The sequence below is a fragment of the Solanum tuberosum genome, unplaced genomic scaffold (assembly GCF_000226075.1).
Source record: "Solanum tuberosum cultivar DM 1-3 516 R44 unplaced genomic scaffold, SolTub_3.0 scf00060, whole genome shotgun sequence".
Classification (NCBI taxonomy): domain Eukaryota; kingdom Viridiplantae; phylum Streptophyta; class Magnoliopsida; order Solanales; family Solanaceae; genus Solanum; species Solanum tuberosum.
The window spans coordinates 191,880-212,718 of record NW_006238985.1 but is presented as its reverse complement, the minus strand read 5'-3'; the positions used below and the strand labels follow the sequence as shown (position 1 = coordinate 212,718).

General features: G+C 36.4%; 5 protein-coding genes across 5 annotated transcripts in view; 3 read left to right on the top strand and 2 right to left on the bottom strand.

Moving 5' to 3' along the window:
• The window catches only part of LOC102593769 (sucrose nonfermenting 4-like protein), a 15,455-nt gene extending 7,381 nt beyond the window's left edge, over nt 1–8,074 (top strand). The window contains exons 7-13 of the mRNA XM_006344571.2: nt 2,220–2,354; nt 3,984–4,128; nt 4,194–4,367; nt 5,930–5,993; nt 6,112–6,181; nt 6,796–6,913; nt 7,571–8,074. Coding sequence (XP_006344633.1) covers nt 2,220–2,354; nt 3,984–4,128; nt 4,194–4,367; nt 5,930–5,993; nt 6,112–6,181; nt 6,796–6,913; nt 7,571–7,665 — 801 coding nt within the window. The 3' untranslated portion in view covers nt 7,666–8,074. The remainder of the gene's footprint in view (nt 1–2,219; nt 2,355–3,983; nt 4,129–4,193; nt 4,368–5,929; nt 5,994–6,111; nt 6,182–6,795; nt 6,914–7,570) is intronic.
• Nucleotides 8,075–9,856: 1,782 nt separating this feature from the next.
• On the top strand, nt 9,857–12,375 carry LOC102593441 (microtubule-binding protein TANGLED). Its single transcript, XM_006344570.2, has 4 exons — nt 9,857–10,122; nt 10,673–10,815; nt 10,916–10,971; nt 11,061–12,375. The coding sequence occupies exons 1-4, from the start codon at nt 10,033–10,035 to the stop codon at nt 12,161–12,163; spliced, it is 1,392 nt and encodes a 463-aa protein (XP_006344632.1). The 5' UTR covers nt 9,857–10,032; the 3' UTR covers nt 12,164–12,375.
• A 293-nt stretch (nt 12,376–12,668) lies between these two features.
• On the bottom strand, nt 12,669–16,358 carry LOC102592880 (dnaJ homolog subfamily C member 5 homolog). Its single transcript, XM_006344568.2, has 7 exons — nt 15,963–16,358; nt 15,269–15,349; nt 14,803–14,840; nt 14,563–14,642; nt 13,821–13,904; nt 13,497–13,605; nt 12,669–13,253 (listed from the first exon to the last, which is right to left on the bottom strand). Exons 1-7 carry the CDS (start codon nt 16,242–16,244, stop codon nt 13,112–13,114), a joined length of 816 nt encoding a protein of 271 aa, XP_006344630.1. The 5' UTR covers nt 16,245–16,358; the 3' UTR covers nt 12,669–13,111.
• A 673-nt stretch (nt 16,359–17,031) lies between these two features.
• On the top strand, nt 17,032–18,857 carry LOC107060101 (leucine-rich repeat receptor-like protein kinase PXC2). Its single transcript, XM_015307485.1, has 4 exons — nt 17,032–17,214; nt 17,554–17,697; nt 17,840–18,398; nt 18,460–18,857. Exons 1-4 carry the CDS (start codon nt 17,032–17,034, stop codon nt 18,855–18,857), a joined length of 1,284 nt encoding a protein of 427 aa, XP_015162971.1.
• Nucleotides 18,858–20,115: 1,258 nt separating this feature from the next.
• The window catches only part of LOC102592544 (probable 3-hydroxyisobutyrate dehydrogenase-like 1, mitochondrial), a 1,854-nt gene continuing 1,130 nt past the window's right edge, over nt 20,116–20,839 (bottom strand). Inside the window, exon 2 of the mRNA XM_006344567.2 lies at nt 20,116–20,813. Within this exon, the coding sequence (XP_006344629.1) occupies nt 20,275–20,813 (539 nt within the window). The 3' untranslated portion in view covers nt 20,116–20,274. The remainder of the gene's footprint in view (nt 20,814–20,839) is intronic.

Sequence of the window (20,839 nt, the reverse complement as noted above, 5' to 3'; positions counted from 1 at the left end):
GAAATACACGAATTCCATACACTTAACAAGGGTTTAGAAATCTACTTGCCTCAAATAGTCGAACAATCACTCTAAGACTTGAGCCTTCCCTTTTCGTTGGACTTCCAGCTCAAAGCAATCTATTCATATTAAAATCACAATAAGATTTCGAAACTAACAACACTCATATTATTATAGGTCTAGCCTAGACCCAAAAACTCACTCAATTTATAATCAAGTTCCTAATCTTGGTGCCAATTAACATGTCCACTCTCATATTTTTTTCCAAATTTCAAGCCTAGGGTTAGGTCCTAACTCCTCCAATACCATAATCTAATGGTATTCATATAATATAATATATCTATTATTCAATTATGTATATTAATATGCAAACTTGAATCATAAGATGGTAACCAAATTTAGAGACGTAATCAGCATCCTTAACTATTGAAAACTTTACAAAAATCTAAACCCCATCATTAATTTATTTTAATTTATCACAATGTATTCATAATGGCAATCATTGGCCAGCATCACAAGAAGAATGGTCACTTACAATCCTTTGTTCTTATAAATTTCCAACACTACAATACATGACCAAAACCTTTAACTAATCCACAACTCTAACAACCAACATGCTACAGTGCATTGGCGTGCACTCCAATTTCTTCATCCAACATTATTTAATATATAAAATGGGTACAGATTGAGATAATTGATATTTAATGGCTTCCACACAACCCCAAAACCAATTAACATACTACAATTCGGTCAACTAAATATACATATCTAGTATATATTTGTACAAGGATAGAAAATTAATTTGATAGATTTTGTTCTTACCTAATACTCGTTGTTTCCCTTGTTGAGGTCGCATAAGTTCTTCACGAACTTCTCAGTTTTTGCTTTCGTCCGCATAGGTGAGTTTCTACCTCTCTTTTTCTCTTTCTCAAATTGTGGACTAATATGTTAAACCCTACTAACTTATTTTATCATGGGTCAAATAGTATAGGATATTAAATTATGACATTGACCCATTAACCACCAACTAAATAAATAATTTATTTAATACATACCCATCAATTAAATAACCGCAATTATCGAATAATTTAAAATTTTCAAATTAACTTCACCGACTAATCAAATTTTACTCGGGGCAACTATCAAGAGGGGTAAAACACTAATTTTATGAAAAATCCCAAAAACGACATTCCGGGTCATTACACCTTGTCTCACCATCTACATGTGGAGTCATTCTTGAGCTTTACTTCAACCTTCAGTTCTGCTTACTTCATATAGAAAACTTTCCTGTTTTTTTTTTTGTTCTTGTTCTTATTTATATAAGATGCTTAATTTGGGATTTGATTTATCTGAAAATTTCCTTCTCTTCCTCTACAACTTCGTTCGATGAAGTTGTTAAGTATCAGAGCCAGATAAAGCTTTCATCTTCAAACAGGAAATTCTATAAAATCTGCTCAAAGGAGCAACATGGCTACTTGGTCCTTTCCAAATTGAATGCTATGCTCTCCTTTCTGGCGCCAACTCAAATCAACGTTAACTTCCCTGAAATCAATAACTCACCATTTATAATATACAATCAAAATTTTGAGGGATCCCACTTTCAGCTTTCAGATATCCAAGTGAATCTAAAAGTCCATCAGCTTACTTTTGGATCAGTTGTCATGGAACAATCTGTAATTTGGACTCCTACTCGCAAATGATTATATTTTACTACCAATTGTGTTAAGTCAAACTGAGCTATTTAACTTGGAAGGAAGGGTTTACTTATTTATTTCCATGGTAGACATGTTGTGTGTGAATATCCTGGAGGACTATTATTCTTAGTGGAATCACAGTATCTTTTCTTTTTATATGGAAAAAAAAGATCACTAAGCCAGTGCTACAAGCGTACGGGTTGTGCAAATCAGCTATTTTGTCTATCATTGCATCTACACCTTGTACAATAACTAGTTTACACAAAAAACTAGCAAAAAAATGCATATGTTTGCAGCCGTGAATGGTATCAGAGTGTTTCTTGTCCTTTGCTTGGTAGTAGAGGGGAGGTCAAGTATGTCTTTTGGGGTTCGAATGTAAGGTTCCATATTTTGTCAATTAATTCTGTGCAGTTTCTTTCCTTCCCCTTTAATTTTAAGGGACTTGACATCGTTCTTTCGTAATGAATATAAATACTATTGATACAAATAAATGAATATTAATACTAATATGTTATCCAACTTCAGCTTGGGAATCATGGATCTAATTTGACGGAGGAAGAGCTCGAGACACACTCTATATCTGCTTGGAAAGGGGGGAAGTTACGCATCAACAGGCAAATCGACTGTAACTTGAATTCGTATTCAAGAAGTCTTGTCCATGTAAGTGAAATTCTCAGCTAATCATTTACAATATTCTCATCATTTCTCCTGACATTTGTTTATCATGTTTTTTTTTCTTGATTTTGGCCAATAGGTATTAGGATTTCTTTTAACTTTTCCAGGAATTTATATGAGTGACCTTGAGCTTTTCTCTTTCTAGCTTCTTGAGAGCCTTAACCAAGTAGTCTTCCCATCAAAATCTGCTAAGCAAATCTAAGAGATAGGAGAGGCTAGAAAAAAAAAGAAAAAGAAGAAAGTGGAGTCTGTTTGAAACTTTATTTGGTTGAGTATGGTTGATGCTTGCTGTGGATCAGATATGTGGGTTGCTAAATTAAATCTGAAATGATATTGTTATTGAATTACTACTGCTTATAGCATTAATCTATTAATCTAAATATTTTTTAATACTAGTTACTAACAAACTTTTAGCCTAGATGTGTGTAAATTGATGAAATGACATAAAGAAATCACACCAAGTATAGTTTATATAATTGAGTGAAATTAGGCCAGTAGTCTTTCTGAATGTGATATTTGTTCATAAACAGTCTTCCTTGCTTCTTACCTCTTATCTTATTGTAGGAGAAAATCCTATCAATTCCTATTGAATAAGGCTACGCTCCTTCAAACCTTTGAAACTATTGAAAATAGAATCTTTGTTTTCGTTGATTTTTGCCATTTCGTAAATTTTAAGCGAGTATCCTATCTTGATTACGGAGGGCCTGCTTTTTTTCCTGTTTAGCATTTTGTTGACAAGACAGTCTTTTTCCCTTCCATAATTTTCTTGCTTTTTGTGTTTTAATATTTTAAAGTAATTTAAAGCATGTGCAGTTTGCTGGTGTAGTGGTAGGAGTGTAGAAACAGAAGTATGATATTCATGAATGTGAAGATATTTTGGACTAAAATGCTTTTGTTATGGAACATTCAAGAGTCTAGGCCTCTGGTTGGCATCTTGCTGTGTAGAGGCGTGATAAACAAGTCCATCAAATAGGACATGAATGATGCCACTTAAAATTTAACTTTGAGTGGATCAAAGAGATAATTAAAAGAGAAAGATTCCATTCCTATGGATACTACCAAAAGACACAGAAATGCCTTCCAGAATGTGCTTTCAAGTGGTATATATGTAGCATAAAATCTAGTTACTGCTGTAAAATAAGCCTCTGGCAGGCTTCTGGTTGGAGGTTTGGCTTTAGAGTGCTGAGATGCACTGTACGGTGCATTAAATGGTTGGTTTCCTGATTGGTGTATGAACTTCAAAGTTTGGTGGATGTTTATGCAACATAATATAGGCAGAGCTGCTGCTATTTTCGGAAATCTCACTCCACATTACTTGATTTTTTCTCTGGTTTGAAGAATCTTCTTTTGAAGGCCCCTTGAGAGTCCTTTCTGCATATTGATTTGTTCTTTTATCTGTAAATGTGCTCGTCTCAGAACCACCTGAACTTCTTTTGCTTGTATTTTAGCCTTAAGAATTTGTTTTGGGGATGGGAAAGGGATGTTTGACATTAAGGTAAAATTGCTTGTCATTTGACACTCTACTGGCGTTAATTATTATGTTGCTTTGCCCTTTAATTTAGCTTCTGCATATTGCTGTTTGCATTAATATCTGCCAACTTCTGCATCATGCAGGGTGGGCCTTATGACTCTTTGAAGGATCTTGCTTTAAGATTTCTGCAAAACAAGGTCTCAACTCTTCCCATTATCCATTCTTCTTCACCTGATGGTTCATTTCCTCAGCTGCTACACCTGGCCACCCTCTCTGGGATTCTTAAGTGTAAGTTACTCTTTCGTGTGCTGAATGAACTGTTTGCCCTTGGCTAATGTCTAATCAATGTCCAGGTATCTGCCGGCATTTTAAACATTCTTCTAGTTCCTTGCCAATTCTTCAGCAACCAATTTGCTCAATTCCTATTGGTACCTGGGTTCCGAAAATTGGTGAATCAAGTGGAAAGGCAATCGCAATGCTAAGACCAAATGCTTCTCTTGGTGCTGCTCTGTCTTTATTAGTTCAAGGTGATTTTTCGCTGTATTATTACTGTCTGAATCTTAAGTTGAAGTTGGGATAATCCTTGTTTGATCTCCCCATGTTTGCTATTGTATTTTTCTGGTTTCATTTGATTATTTTTTCTATTTGTTTCTTAAATGACTTGGTTTTCTCTTTTTGCTTTCTGTAAGGACTTGTAAAAGTAGATGGAAAATAGATAAGTGAATGAGAAGAAAAAAATCACCTGGACAAAAAACTTGTTCTATTTCAGATACTTCGAAGCTAAATAAGATACAAGACTCCAATATTTTTGCAAATAGGATAATAATATGTTTGTAGAGGCAAATTCCAGCTGTTTTACACCCTAGGGCGAAGATAACTACACAGAGTGATACATAGTTGGAATCAGCATTTTGGTATTGTGCATTTCCTACCCAAATAAATTACATTGTAGTAGAGATAGCACCTTTAAGATCGTTACCTCATGCTAACACAAAAGTTCTGTATAACGTTCAGAATTATTTAGAGTTGTAGAGGGTGTAGCACTGGGAATGAAGTAAACATTTCTGCAATACTTAACAGATGAACAGTTGAAAAAAGAAGATCAAATGCTCCTCACATCACCAGTCAAATGTAGCTTTTGTGGGTCTTGGTAACTGTAGTGGGTCATTAGTACTCCCTTCGTCCCATTTTATCTGGCACTGTTTGACTTGGTACTATATTTAAGGAAAAAAGGAAGACTTTTGAAACTTGTGGTCTAAAACAATCCTTAGATATTTGTGTGGCTGAAAATCATTTTATTAAGGGTAAAAGGGGAATTTTAAAGTTAAATTGTTTCTAATTATATAGTAAGGTGACATTCTTTTTGGGATAGACTAAAAAAGATAGGATGCCACATAAAATGGGACGGAGGGAGTACTCAATATACTGTTAAGTGAGGAGCTGCTGAGCTGCATTTTGGGGCTCAAGACTAGTAAACAGAAGACAATGATGGAGGAAAAAAATAGGAAACCTAGCCCTCTACATTTTAAGTTCTCTGATCAGTGTAGGTTGAGAATAGAACACAGTAAAAGAATTGATGAAAGTTAGAAACTATTACCTCTCTGCCAGTCAGCGTTCCACAAAAAGAAATCTGGAATTTGAGGAATAGAGTCCTCATTAAGATGATACAATGCATTATTCAAATATCTGAGCTAAAATAGTATATCTTTAACTTAGTCAAACAATAGCATTAAAGTCTAGCAACTTCTTAAGCTCCTCTATACTCTTTATAGTTTTGCAACAATATTTTTTTCCCAAAACTCCTAAATTACAACACTTCCTTTGAAGGGGACTAGGACCTATGCATAGAGGTTTAGAGGTAATCAGATGCCATGAAGACCTCATTGTTTTTTTTTTCTTTGTTGAATGTTCAAGCATTTAATCTAAGATTCTCAAAATTGGTTCAATTTACTGGTTTGCTCAACTTGCCGACAGATTACATGAATCTTTCTCATAATCCAATTGAGATACTTCAAAAATTTTGCTCCAAGTATTTAATTTTTTTTATGTACACTTTGCCATCCAACCTATTCTTTATTGTGCCTTACAGCTGAAGTTAGTGCGATACCAATTGTGGATGATAATGACTCCTTGCTGGATATCTACTGTAGAAGGTAGTTAGCTCTATGTAAACCTACAGTGCAGCTATTACTTTGTGTATTCTTCTGACATATTCTTTTACTATTACAATCCTGGTTCATCATGATGTGCCTTCTTATCATTTTGCAACAGTGACATTACTGCATTGGCAAAGGACAGAGCGTACGCACAGATTCGGCTTGATGAATTGAGCATTCATCAGGTAAAAGTGTTTAAGAGAATTGTACTACAACATTAGATATCATGGCTTGTCCTGTACCTCTTTATGCATGTTCAATCAGATTCTCCCTTTGTTTGTTTCAATCTTATCCACTATTTAACGATGCATGTCTGACCCCATTTGCTAATACAGTTCTCTTCACCATCTGTGGATCCTGATTCTTATTAGATAGACTGCTCTGCAACAGTTTGAGCTAGTGGAATTTTCTTGCATTGACTGGCTCAGTAGAGGCTTAAGTTAATAAGATTCTGTTCTGAGCAGATTATATACATTCGGGAAACACAGACTTTGTCTGGTCTATAGATCCTTTTGATCTTTAAGTTTGAGTTGTATTGAGAAATTTCCCAGTTGATATCATAGCATCAATATTTGCAACATGCCATATGCCCTGTGAGAATATTATGAGATTACTTGTTTCTTTTTGTCCACATTACGTAGCTTATTCTTATCCATAATGCTATAATACTGAGGAGTTTAGACGAAAATTGCATGGACAGCATCTTTTTGCATGTATATGCACCTTTTATGCAAGTTTAGGCTGCTATTTAATGCCCAAACTGTTACTAGATCTCTCATTTTATCTGCTTCTTCCGCAGGCAATACAATTGGGACAAGATGCAAGTTCTCCTCATGGATTATTCAATGGACAGAGGTGTCAAATGTGTCTAAGGTCCGATCCTTTGCATAAAGTAATGGAGCGACTTGCTGTTCCTGGTAAATGTCTTCAGTCTTCCATTTGTTTGAGACTCAGTTTGCATTCTTGCCTTTGCTTTTGATAATTACCTTGAGGCAGAGATTCTTTGGGCTAACTGATGATGTTTTGGCTGCTGAACTTATGCCAAAGGGAAAGTCTTTTCCTTATCTGGATCTGTTTCTGATGTAATGGGGTGATGCAAACACTGAGAAATATCACCGGTTTTATCTTTTCGATGGAAATATCCCATTTTCTTTGAACGACCTTTACATGAGGTCTGTTATGTGTATAACACATTTTTGTACCACTATATCAGCCTTCTACTGTTTTCTCTATCTTGTTTGCCTTCTTTTGTTCCTCAACATTACAACAACAACAACAGCATCCCCAGTGAAACCCCACTACCACTAAGTGGGGTCTGGGGAGGGTAGAGTGTACGCACGCAGACCTTACCACTACCTAGTGGAGGTAGAGAGACTGTTTCCAAAAGACCTTACCACTATCTCAACATCACATTTCTTTTTTGCTGATGTACGATATTGCTATAGCTGTATTCCCCCTCACTTCCTAGTTTGTGTTGCTTTCCTTGTGAGTATCTACTGTATGAATCAAAGTTTATTTTGTTGCCTTCAATAACTTGAATTAGAGAGTTATTGAAGATCTTGTGTATATTTCAGGAGCAAGGAGACTTGTCATTGTGGAGGCTGGCAGCAAGCGTGTGGAAGGCATCATTTCAGTGACTGATGTATTTAGGTTCTTGCTCGGCTGCTGATACAGCCAGGTGATCACCCTGCCTTTTAGGGCTTTGTTGTGGTGGCTTTAATGAAGAAGCCGTTGCTTGGCACTCATGTTAGTTACTCTTCAGCAACGCCCTCTCCTCATAGTTGCATTTGTAATTGGTCGGAATTTGTGGAGTCCTGATGGGCTCATGCTTTTGACTCCCCCTCTTTTTTCAGGAAGTGAGTTCAGAAAGAAATGTCTGTAAATTGAGAGGATCCCCAAATTTTCCCTTATTTATATTTTTAATTTTCACAACCTTATTATCATCAAACCATGTCATAGTATAGCTGCTCTATTTTTATATGTAGTTAACAGAATGGCGATGAAGGTGTTGGTTAGCTGTGTAGTTTCTTATGATGCTGTGGTTGCTGATGGAAAGTAATCTTGGTTTCCTTATTTTTCTTCATTGTAATATCTCTCTGGTGCTCAAAACAAATCTTGCTTGATGACGACACATTTTGGTGACCGTCAGAAGTGGTCATCGAGCAGATACATTTATGGTTAGAACAAATCTTGGCTGGCTTAATTCATTCATATCCTCAAAACGGAACAAAGTAGCAGCAGACTCGTGTTCCATTTGGATTGGGTGGATACCCTTCTGGTGGAAGGTACTTTTCATGTTTTAACTAAACGAGATTACTATCGATAAAGAAGAGGCTTAAGCGTAGCCTCTCAATCTAATCCAAAGAATGTGGATTTGATATTTTTATTCACATTGATCTCCAGTCTCAACCATGAAGTCATGAACACTGAATTGAAAAATTATTTTAGAATACGAAAAATGTTCAAGAATTGAATTTTATTGGAACGGTCTCTTTCTTATTCTGACTGCTAATTTTCTTTTGGTGAGGAATTGGGCCATATTTGTCGAAAAGCTCGTCTTTTCTTAGGCTAACAATCTTCTATTTCTAGTTGACTGTTTTATGACGAGATGTCTCTGGCTCTGCATAGTTGAATAGAGTTTTAATTAATACCCAAGGGATAGCCTAGACATGCTGAAGCAACTTGTAATAATATCACTTGCTTGCCAAGTTAATAGTAAGGTTCCACATGATGATAGAAATGTATGTATAAACCACAAACATATGTCATGTATTTATTTGTTTGTAACACCCTTGCAAAGGGTACTTGTCGACTTTAATGCTGCTTGTGAGATCCTCATAGATATGATGCACTGCGGAAAAGATGAAAATAGTTGTGGTTAGCAAAAAAAGTATCTGAACTAGCTTGTAGTATCTGTCACATAATTTAATTTACCCCGTGTTCATTCGAGTTATTGAATTTCTTCATGTCCAATTTTATCTTAAGTGGTCAAAGTAATTAATTCTTAAAAAGTAAAAAGTAGACCAAGTTTAGAGCTCGTATAAATAAGCTCTTACTTGTGATTGATCTTAGACTGATTTTTATACATCGTTTACCTTGGAAATGATCCACTTTTCATAAACATTATGAGAAATTCTATTATTTATGATAATTTACTTTTGTTAGCTCAAAAGAGAACAAAATTGGAATTGGGTGCTAAATCAACGCACCAAGAGACATTCATAGAGTCAAATAGTGTTATTTCGTTCAATATATCACTTTATGGTTTATGCATACTATTTTTATATATAAAATTTATATACCACTTTAAGCATAATATTTATATAATTTGATAAAATTTTATGACAAAGCGATGTCGCTTGGCACCTATCCTGCCCGCCCTGGGAACAAAAAAACTCTCCCTTTTTAGGATCTCAGATACATCAGAAAACCTGCGGATACATAGCTCATAGATTGTGAATGATACATTACTTAATAGGAGATATGTATCCAAGAGGGGAGGATGTATCTGAGAGGAGAGATGGATGTTTTTGAGAGGAGATTTTTGTAATTTTTTTAATGGTAAGAAATATTTAGAGATTAATAGAAAATAAGATGTGTATTTATGTAGTTTTTTTCGACAAATCAATCAAGCTAGTGAATTTTAACATTTCCATCTTATGATTGGGCCATATAAGCATAAGGGCCTACTAAAAATTCTTTATTTTATTGTAGCCCAAAAAGATTTCAAATAAAGTAATCCGCCCAAAAGTTAAAGAAACAAATATATTTATTTATTTATAATCTATAATTCTTAAATTAGCCGTTTCCATTTATTTTCGGCGATGAATATGAATTCGACCGTTACAACCCAAATATCCGTTGGCAGCAAAAGTCAGACACTTTTTTCCTTGTATACTTGTCTCTCTGCTTCGTGTAGAAACTCAACACCTACCCCCACTTCGGAGACAAAGGGAGTTTGAGGAGCGTAAAGAAGAGAAGACCCACACACACTTTGATTTTCTAATTGTTGGTTGGGTTAACAAAGTGAAAGAAAATGGTAGCAAGAACCCCACCAAAGTTGCAGTACAAGAAAATGGTGGTGCCTCCTCTAAACCCCATTCTTCTTAGAGAAACACTAAACAAGGTTGGTGGATTCATTATTACAATCAAGAAATAATCCTTTTTTTTCCCCCACTCCTCTCCACATCAATGACGCTCCTACTCCTCTTTTGATCTTCTTTAATGTACTTGTTTTCTAAAGTGGATTAGTATAATCTATTAAAGTATCAGTGATTGGTATTTCTTAATTTTGTTTATTGGGTTCTCTTTTTGTTGAGTTTAATTCTTACAACAGGGTTTTATTTTTCTGCAGTCTCTGATAGCAAGTGATTTCAGTCATGGGGTTCTGTCATTTCTGTGAAATGAGTTTTCATTTTGTAGTTAAACTGATAAAGGGTCTATCTTTGGACTTCAAAATTTAATTTGATTTTCTGGTGTCTCTGATACTAAGCTCCTTTGATCTTTCCATGGTGTCTGCTCTTTCTGACAAAAAATGTCTTTTGTGTTGACTTTGTTCATTTTTTTTAATGGATTGTTGACTGCTATTTCTGAAATTCTCTTTTTGGGATCTTTTGATAGAAAGTTGTTGGAAATTTGAAAACTTCAGCTAATTTTCTGAGGTGATTTTGTTGAAGGTGGATAAATGTATGGCTCGATTGCAAGAACTTCAATACACAGTTACAGGTGGACATAAGGTGATTTCTGGTGTAACTCTCAGTCCCCGCAGCACCAGAGGTTATCTGAGAACTAGCCTCAGATGCAAACAAGAATCTTTGACGTACAACATACTAACTCCCTGTTCAATCTTTGCTGATTTTTGTTTTCTTTTACAATTTAGTATCTTTGTGTAACCCCAATTTCTCTATACTAATTCGAAGGATCAAGAATGCTACTTCGCGTAAATCTCCTCCAGGAAAATTGCCAACAAATGCAGGTAACTTTCTGTCTTTTATAATTATTGACTTGTGTTCTTCCAACTCTTGGTTTCAAAGGTTGATGATTTTGGGACTTTGGTGGGAACAGGGGAATGGCGGCGAATGTCATTACCAGCAATGCTTCTAGGAGAAACAGTGGCTGAAATTAAACAGGCAAGTCAATTTGCTAGAGATATAGTGAAGGCAGTAGGTCCCAAGGGGTCCGATGACCCGAAAACTCCACTCACACAGAGGCAAAACCAGAAGCCAAGCCCCGAAAACTCTGAGCTCCGATCGCGTAGAAAGAGAGAGAAACAGGTAACCTTGCAAACAATGAGGACAGAGTCTGATACACCATCAAAACGACGAGCAAAATCACGAATAAACTTCAAGGTTTCTCCAGTGCAGCAGAGGGAATGTGAGAAAGAAAATTGCAAGTACATTGCTAATAGAGTTTCCCCAAGGAATAGGCCATGGGTGAAAAAGACTGTCCTTTTTCCGAACCCACTGTTCCATTCATCACCAACTTCACAGCAGCAGAAATTGTCTAAAACGCAATCTCCCATGATTGCTAGAAATCGACAATCACCCCATAAGTTCTTGGTGAAGTCCCCACCCAAGGCCCCAAAGCTTCAAATGAAAATCAGAAGCCCCCAAAAACTTCATGCATCTCCTACCAGAGTGACAAGTTTGGGTACTAAGTTCTTGACAGAGTCTCCACCCAAAGCCTCAAAGTTTCAAGTGAAAATCAGGAGCCCCCCAAAACTTTCTGTGTCTCCTACCAGGGTAACAAGTTTGGGCACTAAGTTTGTGGGGAAGTCTCCGCCAAAGTTTCAAGTGAAAATCAGGAGCCCTCCACAAATTTCTGTCTCTCCTACTAGAGCAACAAGTTTGAGCAAGAGGTCCCCAAAGATGTCTGCAGCTGCCAAACTGAGAAGGTCATTTTCTCCATCAAGATTGGCAAACAAGATAGCTTCTTCGCCATCCAAAATGAGGTCATTTTCACCATCAAGATTGGCAAACAAGATAGCTTCTACACCCTCCAAAATGAGGTCATTTTCACCATCAAGATTGGTAAGTAGGCTAGCTTCACCATTAAAGAGCAAAAAATCTGTACAGAAGATTGATGGGATGAAGATGATGATGAGTGGACTCAAACAGCGACCACGAGCTTCAACCACATCAAAGAAATTCTCAGTTCAAGGAATGTGAATTGTGATCATTCATTGTTTGTGCTTGAGATTGAAGGATTCTTCGTTCTTTGAAGATATTTTCTCAATGTCCTTCTTAGTTGGTACAACAGGAGAATTTTCCCCTTTACGGCTTCTATTACTTTCAAGATTGTACAATTTGATTTGTAAAATTGTGAGGTACTTCCTCAATAAAGTAAATAACAATGGTTTTCCTATAGATGAAATTTGCTTTAACTGTATCATTTCATTTCTCATACAGACCTGGAGTTTCAATCTATCATTTCATGAAATCCCGTAAAGTGAATGTATGCATACATTCTCAATGAATGGTACGTTTTTGTCCAGAAGATAAAAGCTGTGGCGACCAAGGTAATAAAAATAGAAGCTCCAGCTCCAAATTTAACTTTTGAGGTTCGTTCAAACTTAGAATGTGGGAGTGGGTTGCAGAGAAGAGGTATACTATATTTCTCTTGCTATATAGTAGCTGGCACCTTTACGGAAAGAGTTTAACTAATATACACTGATAGAGCAAAATAATTTTTATATTATCAGGTCACTTAAAAGATAATTACAAGTAATCGTCCATAAAAAATAGGATTAGTAAACTAGGAAATAAGGCAGGTTGCCTGTTACAACAGTTTAAAATACATTGATATTATAAATAGTTTATTTAACAAAGTAAATTTTCCATATCTACATCAATCTCATATCACCAAATATTCAGACAGTCAGTTGCAGCTGTTTTTCCCAACAGTTGTGCCCAGCATATGTTTCATATGCTGCTGCAGAGTGAAGACCATTTAGGACTTCGATAACATAGCATAAGGTTGACAGTCAACTCAAATAATATTTCCCCCATCGTTTATGTGATCACTTCAGCATTGCATAGCCTTTGAAGTGGCAGCCTCTGTTCAAATTCCGAGTTTCTACACACAATAAGGTGGTTTTCTATGAGGACTTTCAAGATTTAGAACCAGTCTACATGTTTGGTTGAGGCCTTAGGTTGCTTCTTGGGCTTCTGGTAGCGATTGTTCTCAAAACGAGCTTTTACAATTAGCGAATAAAGCAAGTCTGCTTCTGCTGATGTATCATAAGGTGTGCTCATGATGCTACAAAGAAGAAAATTCACAAAATAATGATTAGAAAATAACGGACAGCAGCAAAAAAGAACATTTAAATATAATTCACAACGACTTGGAGCCAAAAGGAGAGCAGACTGCATTATAACTTAAGGTGCTATCCTGTGTAAACATTTATATAAACTTCTTTTTTGGGATTCTTCCTGTTTGAAAGTTTGCCTTCTTCCATTTTTACAAAAGCAGGACGAAAGTTGAGTCAAGGAGTAAAAATACCTGCCAAGTAGCTCTTCAAGAACTATTCTTTGAGAAGGTGTAACATAATGTATGCAGCTCCTGGGGCATTGACCAGCTGCAAGATGGACTTGGTAATCTTCACCATGTCCTGAACATATAGAACTTTTGGTTCACTAGCCAGATAAAAAAGAGAGGATAAAACCTTCTTTTAATAGGCCAAACAGAAATAATGTAGGTTGTCTTGTCTTTCAGTGGTTGCCATGTTTCCTTTTGTTCACTAAATTTCACTAAATTTTCCTGTTAGCAGACTAATTTCTGACAGAAGTAACAAAGGAGTTGCAGTATTCAGTACTATTATATGACCTTGAGAAGTTGCTTGCGCAGTTCCTGTCAACGAGGAAAAAGTGAATGCATGAGGTGCTTTCTTAACACATGAAAATTGGCAACCTGCATATATCGTAAAAGAGGGAGATCAGGAACTGCACAAATTTTGTATCATTCAAAGCATTCTGATAATTGAGGGGATATGTTTCCATAAAGACAGTCTACTGGAAGAATCACTTGCAGGCTATGACATTTTTCCGAAAGATAATTTATCAGAAACTGATGGAGGAGGTCATCACTGGATTCACTAATGAAAACTAAATTGTTATGAAATTGCTGGAGTAGAGCTTAGATAGCTGTGGAGACCTTAGAAAACTACTAGTATCAGGATTAGCCAGGAGATCCTTTTGTGCAAGGTGTGACAACTTACTAACTACTACTAAGTACTCAGACAAGGCAAACAGATCCCTAAAATATGGAAAATAGGTTGTTGCTACACTTTAGAGCTGTCTTAGTTGCATTACCATGTTTGCATTGATCAGTAATAGTATGAAAGTATTACCAAATCATCAATACTGATTTTAATGATATTATAACTGTTTAAAATACTGATTTCCATTGCACTTTTGGCCATTGCCACATTTATTTCATAAAATATGAAATGCAGGCCTTTAATAAGAAGCTGATAACAGGATTTCACAAGAAGCAAACTACTATTTTTAACATCCGCTATTTGCAAGTGCTGATCATGATGGAAATTTCTCATAAAAGGACTTGTTACCTTTTCCAATACAAACAGTCTCATTAACAAAGAGATCAAATGCTTCACATTCTGGCTGATCAAATGGATCTAAGCATTCCCTGCAGAACTCAAACAGTGAATATGCCAAAAACTTATTACCTGAAGGACCACCACTCCAAAAAATAAAACAGACGAAATGCTGCAGTCAGATCACTAGATTAGGATGTGAAAATTCAAAATTTCAGGATTTTAGCTATTATGATCTTATAGCCATTTTACCTTTCAATTATCTCTGACTTTGTGAAGTTGGACAACATCTGCATCCATTTTAAACAGTAGGAGTCAGCTATCATTTGAGAGAGAAAATTTAAGCAACTAAAAGAAAGCCTTTTGATTTTTGAATTTCCTCTGTAAACCTAGAGGCCTTAAATTTTTTTCTAAGGTTTTATGAAACAGTTTAGAACCAAATTTTATAACTACATACAGAATGATCCTAAATTTCTTTTGCACTGTACCATTTTATCCAAAAACATGAAAAAACTGGTAATAAAGGACTATCTACCAGCAGCTTTTCTATCTTACTGTCTGCATACTACTCAGTTAAAATCATATTAATATTCCCTTGAAAGATAAATCCTTCGGATTTTCCTATTATATAACAAAAAGCTAACTAGAATGTTGAGCAAAAAGCATGAGACCAAATTGGTTGATTTGTTTGCTGTCATCAGCAATAAGCACTATTTACCTCATAGGCTTGAATGACACGGCGAATCATTTTATCTGAACTATTCCCATCTCTCCTTACATCAGGATGAAACTTCTTAACCTATTTCCATCAATTATTAAACCAAACAAAAGAACCATCATTAGCAATTTTCAAGCAGCTATTCCATCCCCGTTATCCATTGTATTGCCAATGTAATCATAAAAAAACAGAGTTTTCAGGAATTTTAGACTTCCCAGTTCCCCCTCCTTTCTTCGTAGATTATTAGCCCCGGGACACCTATACCAAAAACTCAGTGTGCAATTTGCATGAAGTCTATCTTACAACTTCAAACTAGCAAGTGAGGTTCCATAAATTCATAGCCAGAAAAATAAAGAACCTTGCAAGCTCAAGGTATAAGACTGATATTTTTCAGAAATTCAAAAGAAAACAGGAAAACCGACATGGTTTCTTCAATGGTTTATCCAAAAATGCAAATTCTATACTGCCTCTGTCCCAATTTCTGTGACACTTTCTCTTTTTAATCAATCCCAAAAAAAGAATGTCAATATTTAGTACTAACTTAACTTCAAACCTCCCATTTTACCCTTATTGCCACAGAAATTCCTATGACTTATTTTAGACCAGAAGTTTCAAAAGTTCTTTTTTTCTTCTCTCTTAAAACCCCGTGCCCAATCAAACAATTTCACATAAATTGGGATAGAGGGAATAGTACCTTATTCCTGAAAGCAGATTTCAACTCATCTGCAGAGCAATTAGGAGCAACACCAAGAACATCATATGCCAGAGAAGTAGAAAGGGCTTCTTCATCCCCATAATTCTGACCATAACACTTCACGGCAGAAGAAGAAGAAAGGGTAGCAAAGGGGTTTGTAGAATTTAATGGAAAAGAACATGTTGATGGAAAAGTGTGGCAGTTAATATTCTCAGGTGTTCTTGGAAAGAAAGCTAAAGTTCCATTTACAGAATTTTTGTTGTACAGAGATGAACATTCCATCTTTCCTCATCATTGAGAAAGAAAAAAAGAAGGCAATAGAGGGCTAAAGTAAGATATTTTGGCTCAATATTGTAGCCACTCAAGTGGTCCTTATTCACCTGTGAGACAAGTGGGGTGATATTTATTTCCAAAAAGTTCATATCAGTGTCTTTTTTTCTTTTTATTTCTCTTGCTGCTTAAATTTGCATTTCCTGTAAGCTGACTTTTCTTAGTTGTTTTCATGTAACTAAGATAAATATAAAATTTATTTCTTGGAGTTGAATAATCAGTCTCACTATGTCTTTGTAATAGACTCCAGTTAAGGTACATACAGGACCACAAATAATACTTGTCTTTACCATCCATTTCCTGCTAGTGTTGGCACATATAGCTGAACCAGAATGTAATTCGATGAATGTCTCTTTATGCTGTCAGTGCTTATTAGTTCCATTATTAAACTTACCATCTCTTTTACTTATAAGATTATCTCAAAATGTCATGTCGGAAAGTTTTAGTTATTGTACTTATTTTCTTTCTTCAATCCCTTCCTCTACTTGTTTCAGTTGAAGCAATTAGCACTGCTTCTTTACCTCTCACAAATACTACATAATCCAAAGTAAGATGTATAGAGAGTGAGAGGAATGGCCTATTAAGATTCAAGCAAAGTCTCACGGATCCCTCTGACCGATTGGCTTCTTGGATTGGCAAAGAATGCTGCATCTGGAAAGGTGTTTCTTGTGACATACAAACTGGTAATGTCATCAGGCTTGATCTCAAAGATACATCAGGCAATTGCTATCAGAAGAAAATGGGATATCTGATTTCTGGCAATTTGACGTGCTTGGGTGGCAAGATAAGTCCTGCTTTACTTGACTTGCAACATTTAGAGTATTTAGACCTTGGTGAAAATGACTTCCAAGGACTTGCCACTCCCACTTTCTTGGGTTCTCTTGAAAAATTACAATATCTTAACCTCACCCATTCATCTCTCGTTGGTATTCCTCCTTCATTTGGGAATCTGTCGAATTTACAATAGTTAAGCCTACATGCATTTTCCTATCCTTGCGCTACTGTTGAAAGTAGTTGGATCAAAGATTTGAATTGGGTTTCTGGTTTGTCCTCTGAAGTATCTTGATCTTTCTTATGTGAAACTGTCTTCGGCAACACATTGGTTTGAGTCTTTTAATAAGCTGCCATCTTTAGTGACTCTCAGTTTGCAAAACTGTGATCTTCGCTATCTCCCTTACTCCTTTCCCAACTGGGAAATGACTTCCCTTTCTTATCTCTACCTTTCAGGCAATAACTTTGTTAATTCTGTGTTGCCTAAAAGGTGTCTAATGCCACCACCCTTGAGACACTTGATATAGCAATCAGCAACATAGAAGGCTCAATATCAAATGTTGAGTGGGGTAAACTCTGTAATCTGCAGGATTTGTATCTAACACAGAATAAACTCAACGGAGACATAAGCAGAGTAGTGGAAGGGTTGTCTAACTGCAGCAACACGACCCTAGAGTTCTTAGGCCTTGATGGAAACCGGTTGACAGGGCAGTTTCCAAATTCATTAGGACATTTGAAGAACTTAAGGATTCTTACTTAGTATATCTTTTAACCAGATATCTGGCACGATTCCCACATCTATTGAGCAACTGTCAAGGTTGGAAATTTTGGACTTGGGACAAAGCCAACTGAAGGGAGCCTTACCTGAAAGCATATTTAATCTCACTGAATTAACTCAGTTATTCCTTGCAACAAATGATTGGGAAGGCAATCTTTCACAAAATGACTTTGCAAGACTCCATCAACTGAAGTTTTTAGCCATATCATGTGGAGAAAGGTTTTCTGTCAACTTGAGCAGTGAATGGATTCCTCCATTTAGCCTCACATATATCGAGATAAGGAAATGTGCTTTCGGCTCCAAGTTACCGACATGGCTGAAAACTCAAAAGCAGCTTCATACTAATATTCTCTCCAACGACTCCATTTCAGATCCTATACCTCCTTGGCTTTGGACAATGTGCTCACAATTGCAGTTTCTAGATCTATCAGATAACGAGATCGGTGGAAATCTTCCAAGGTTAGTAAATTTTCCATCATCCCAAAGCCGGACAGTGGACTTCTATTCTAGTTACAGTGATGGTGTTGTGGTGGACTTAAGTTCCAATAGCTTCCATGGTTTCGTTACCTCTTTGGCCAAATGTAACACATTTGAATCTTGCAAACAACCTGTTTTCAGGATTAATTCCCATAAACATTGGTCATGTGATGACAAAACTCCAAGTTTTAGATCTTTCTGGAAATACATTTACAGGATCTATACCATATTCAATAACAAGAGTGAAGCAGCTAATGAGATTGGACCTCTCAGACAATCATTTGTCTGGAAAGATACCTGACTGGTGGGCTGATTTGCAACAACTTCATGTCATAGATTTGTCGGGGAATAATCTTTCAGGTGGTATTCCTCCTTCATTATGTTCACCACCTTCACTTTTTTGGTTGAGATTGAGTCGCAATAACCTCTTTGGAGAACTTCCAAAATCATTAAGCAATTGCAAAAGCTTGCTTACTCTTGATATCGGAGAGAACAAAATCAGTGGCACCATACCCGAGTGGTTCGGAGAAAGTCTATAATCCTTGCAAAAGCTTAGCATGACAGAAAACATGATTGGTGGACACATTCCACCAACACTTTGCCAACTTTTTGGCCTTCAAATTCTTGATCTTTCCCATAATAATTTGACAGGTTCTATCCCTTCCTGCTTATGAAATTTGAAAGGTCTTAAGTCCGTGAAATTTTACAAGTGGCAACCCAATTACTACTATTTCAACTATGTTTTTTACGCCCAAGATGGTGTTGATTAAGAAGGGAACAAGGATATGACATACACCTCTACCTTAGATCAAGTAAATCTTATTGATCTTTCTTTCAACAATCTTCACGGTGTAATCCCGAATGAGATTACAGGTCTGTCAGCCTTGGGCACTCTGAATTTATCTTGGAACCAATTATCAGGAAGAATTCCAGAGGACATAGGGAGCATGCAGCAATTGGAGACACTAGACCTTTCATCTAACCATCTCTCTGGTTCTATCCCATTGAGCATGACTTCAATCACTACACTAAGCTATCTTAACTTGTCATATAACAACCTTGGTTGCCCTATCCCATCGAAAAACCAATTTGGAACCTTCACTAATCCTTCAAGTTTTGAAGGTAATCCAGAACTCTGTGGGAAACCATTGATTACAGATTGCTCTCCACCAAGAAAAAGAGATCACAAGAAAATTGAAGAAGAAGAAGATGATGAAAGGTTGTGGTTTTTAATGAGTGCAGGAGTAGGTATGTCATAACGTTTTTGGTGACGTTTAGCAGCTTGACAATAAAGAAGTCATGGGGATACAGTTACTTCCATTTGTCGGAGGAATTTGGAGAAAGAATTATCAGGTGCTGTATTGTTTTCAAGGCTTGCTTGTTTAGGATTTTCAGAGTCACAAGGAATTAGTTTCTTAAGTATTGTCTTAACCAGAAACTGTTTCTGCTTAACTATACTTTTAGTAGTTCTTTAGCTGTGGTGTTTTTAGTATTTGTTAAAACCAAAGCTGTTCTTTAGCTGTGGTGTTTTTCTCCATAGTACTTGATTTTATTGCCATGAATAAAAAGGATGACCTTTGCCCTTCTGTTTCTCCATGGAGTTTCTTAATGTTTTTTTACTTCTAGAAACACTCTATTTGAGATCATGTACGCTGCCCTCGTTTGGACAAATCTAAATCCAGGACCATATGTTCAAGTGCATACCCTGATTCACAATTAACACTAAAGAAACTGTAGCCAACAACTTCAAGTCTCAGTGCAGTGACAAAAGTAAGTCGAGATCTTTTGCCCTGGAAGTCTCATCAAATTACTATAGATTATTCAAACTCTCACCTTCTGTTATATGTAAGAACATAACATTCATAAAAGGATAAACGGATACAAAATACAAATGTAAGGACATTTTAACATTAAGAAATGAATACATAGTAGTCAAGGATCAAAGAGATAATCGATCTAAGGTTTGCCAATAGCAGAAGCCTCAGATTGAAGGGACAAGTTGTTAATCCTCTCAAGCGCTAGAATGAGAGCTTGGGTTCCTAAATCGCCCTCACCATGAGCTTTAAGCGAGAGATAGAGCTGCTGAGCCAACGCCAGCCCGGGCAAAGCCAGACCCATGTTCTGGCATTCCCTCAAACATATTCCCAAATCTTTGACAAAATGATTCACATAAAATCCAGGTTCCAAATCCCTATTAAGTATCCTGCTACCATACAAGTCTAATGATTTTGAGCCAGCTGCGCCTGTTGAAATGGCATCCACAAAATGATTCAAATCCAAACCAGCTTTATGCGCGTAAATTAAGCCCTCGCATAGTCCTACCATAGAGGAAGCAATTACTACTTGGTTTCCCAATTTTGTGAACTGCCCTTTTCCAGGGGCACCCATGTAATAAACTTTGCCGAGAAGGTTAAATAATGGATTAAGCCTTTGGACAATTGATTCCTCTCCACCGGCGAAGATGGATAAAGCTGCATTCCGAGCTCCGCGATCGCCTCCAGAAACAGTGGCGTCAATGGCG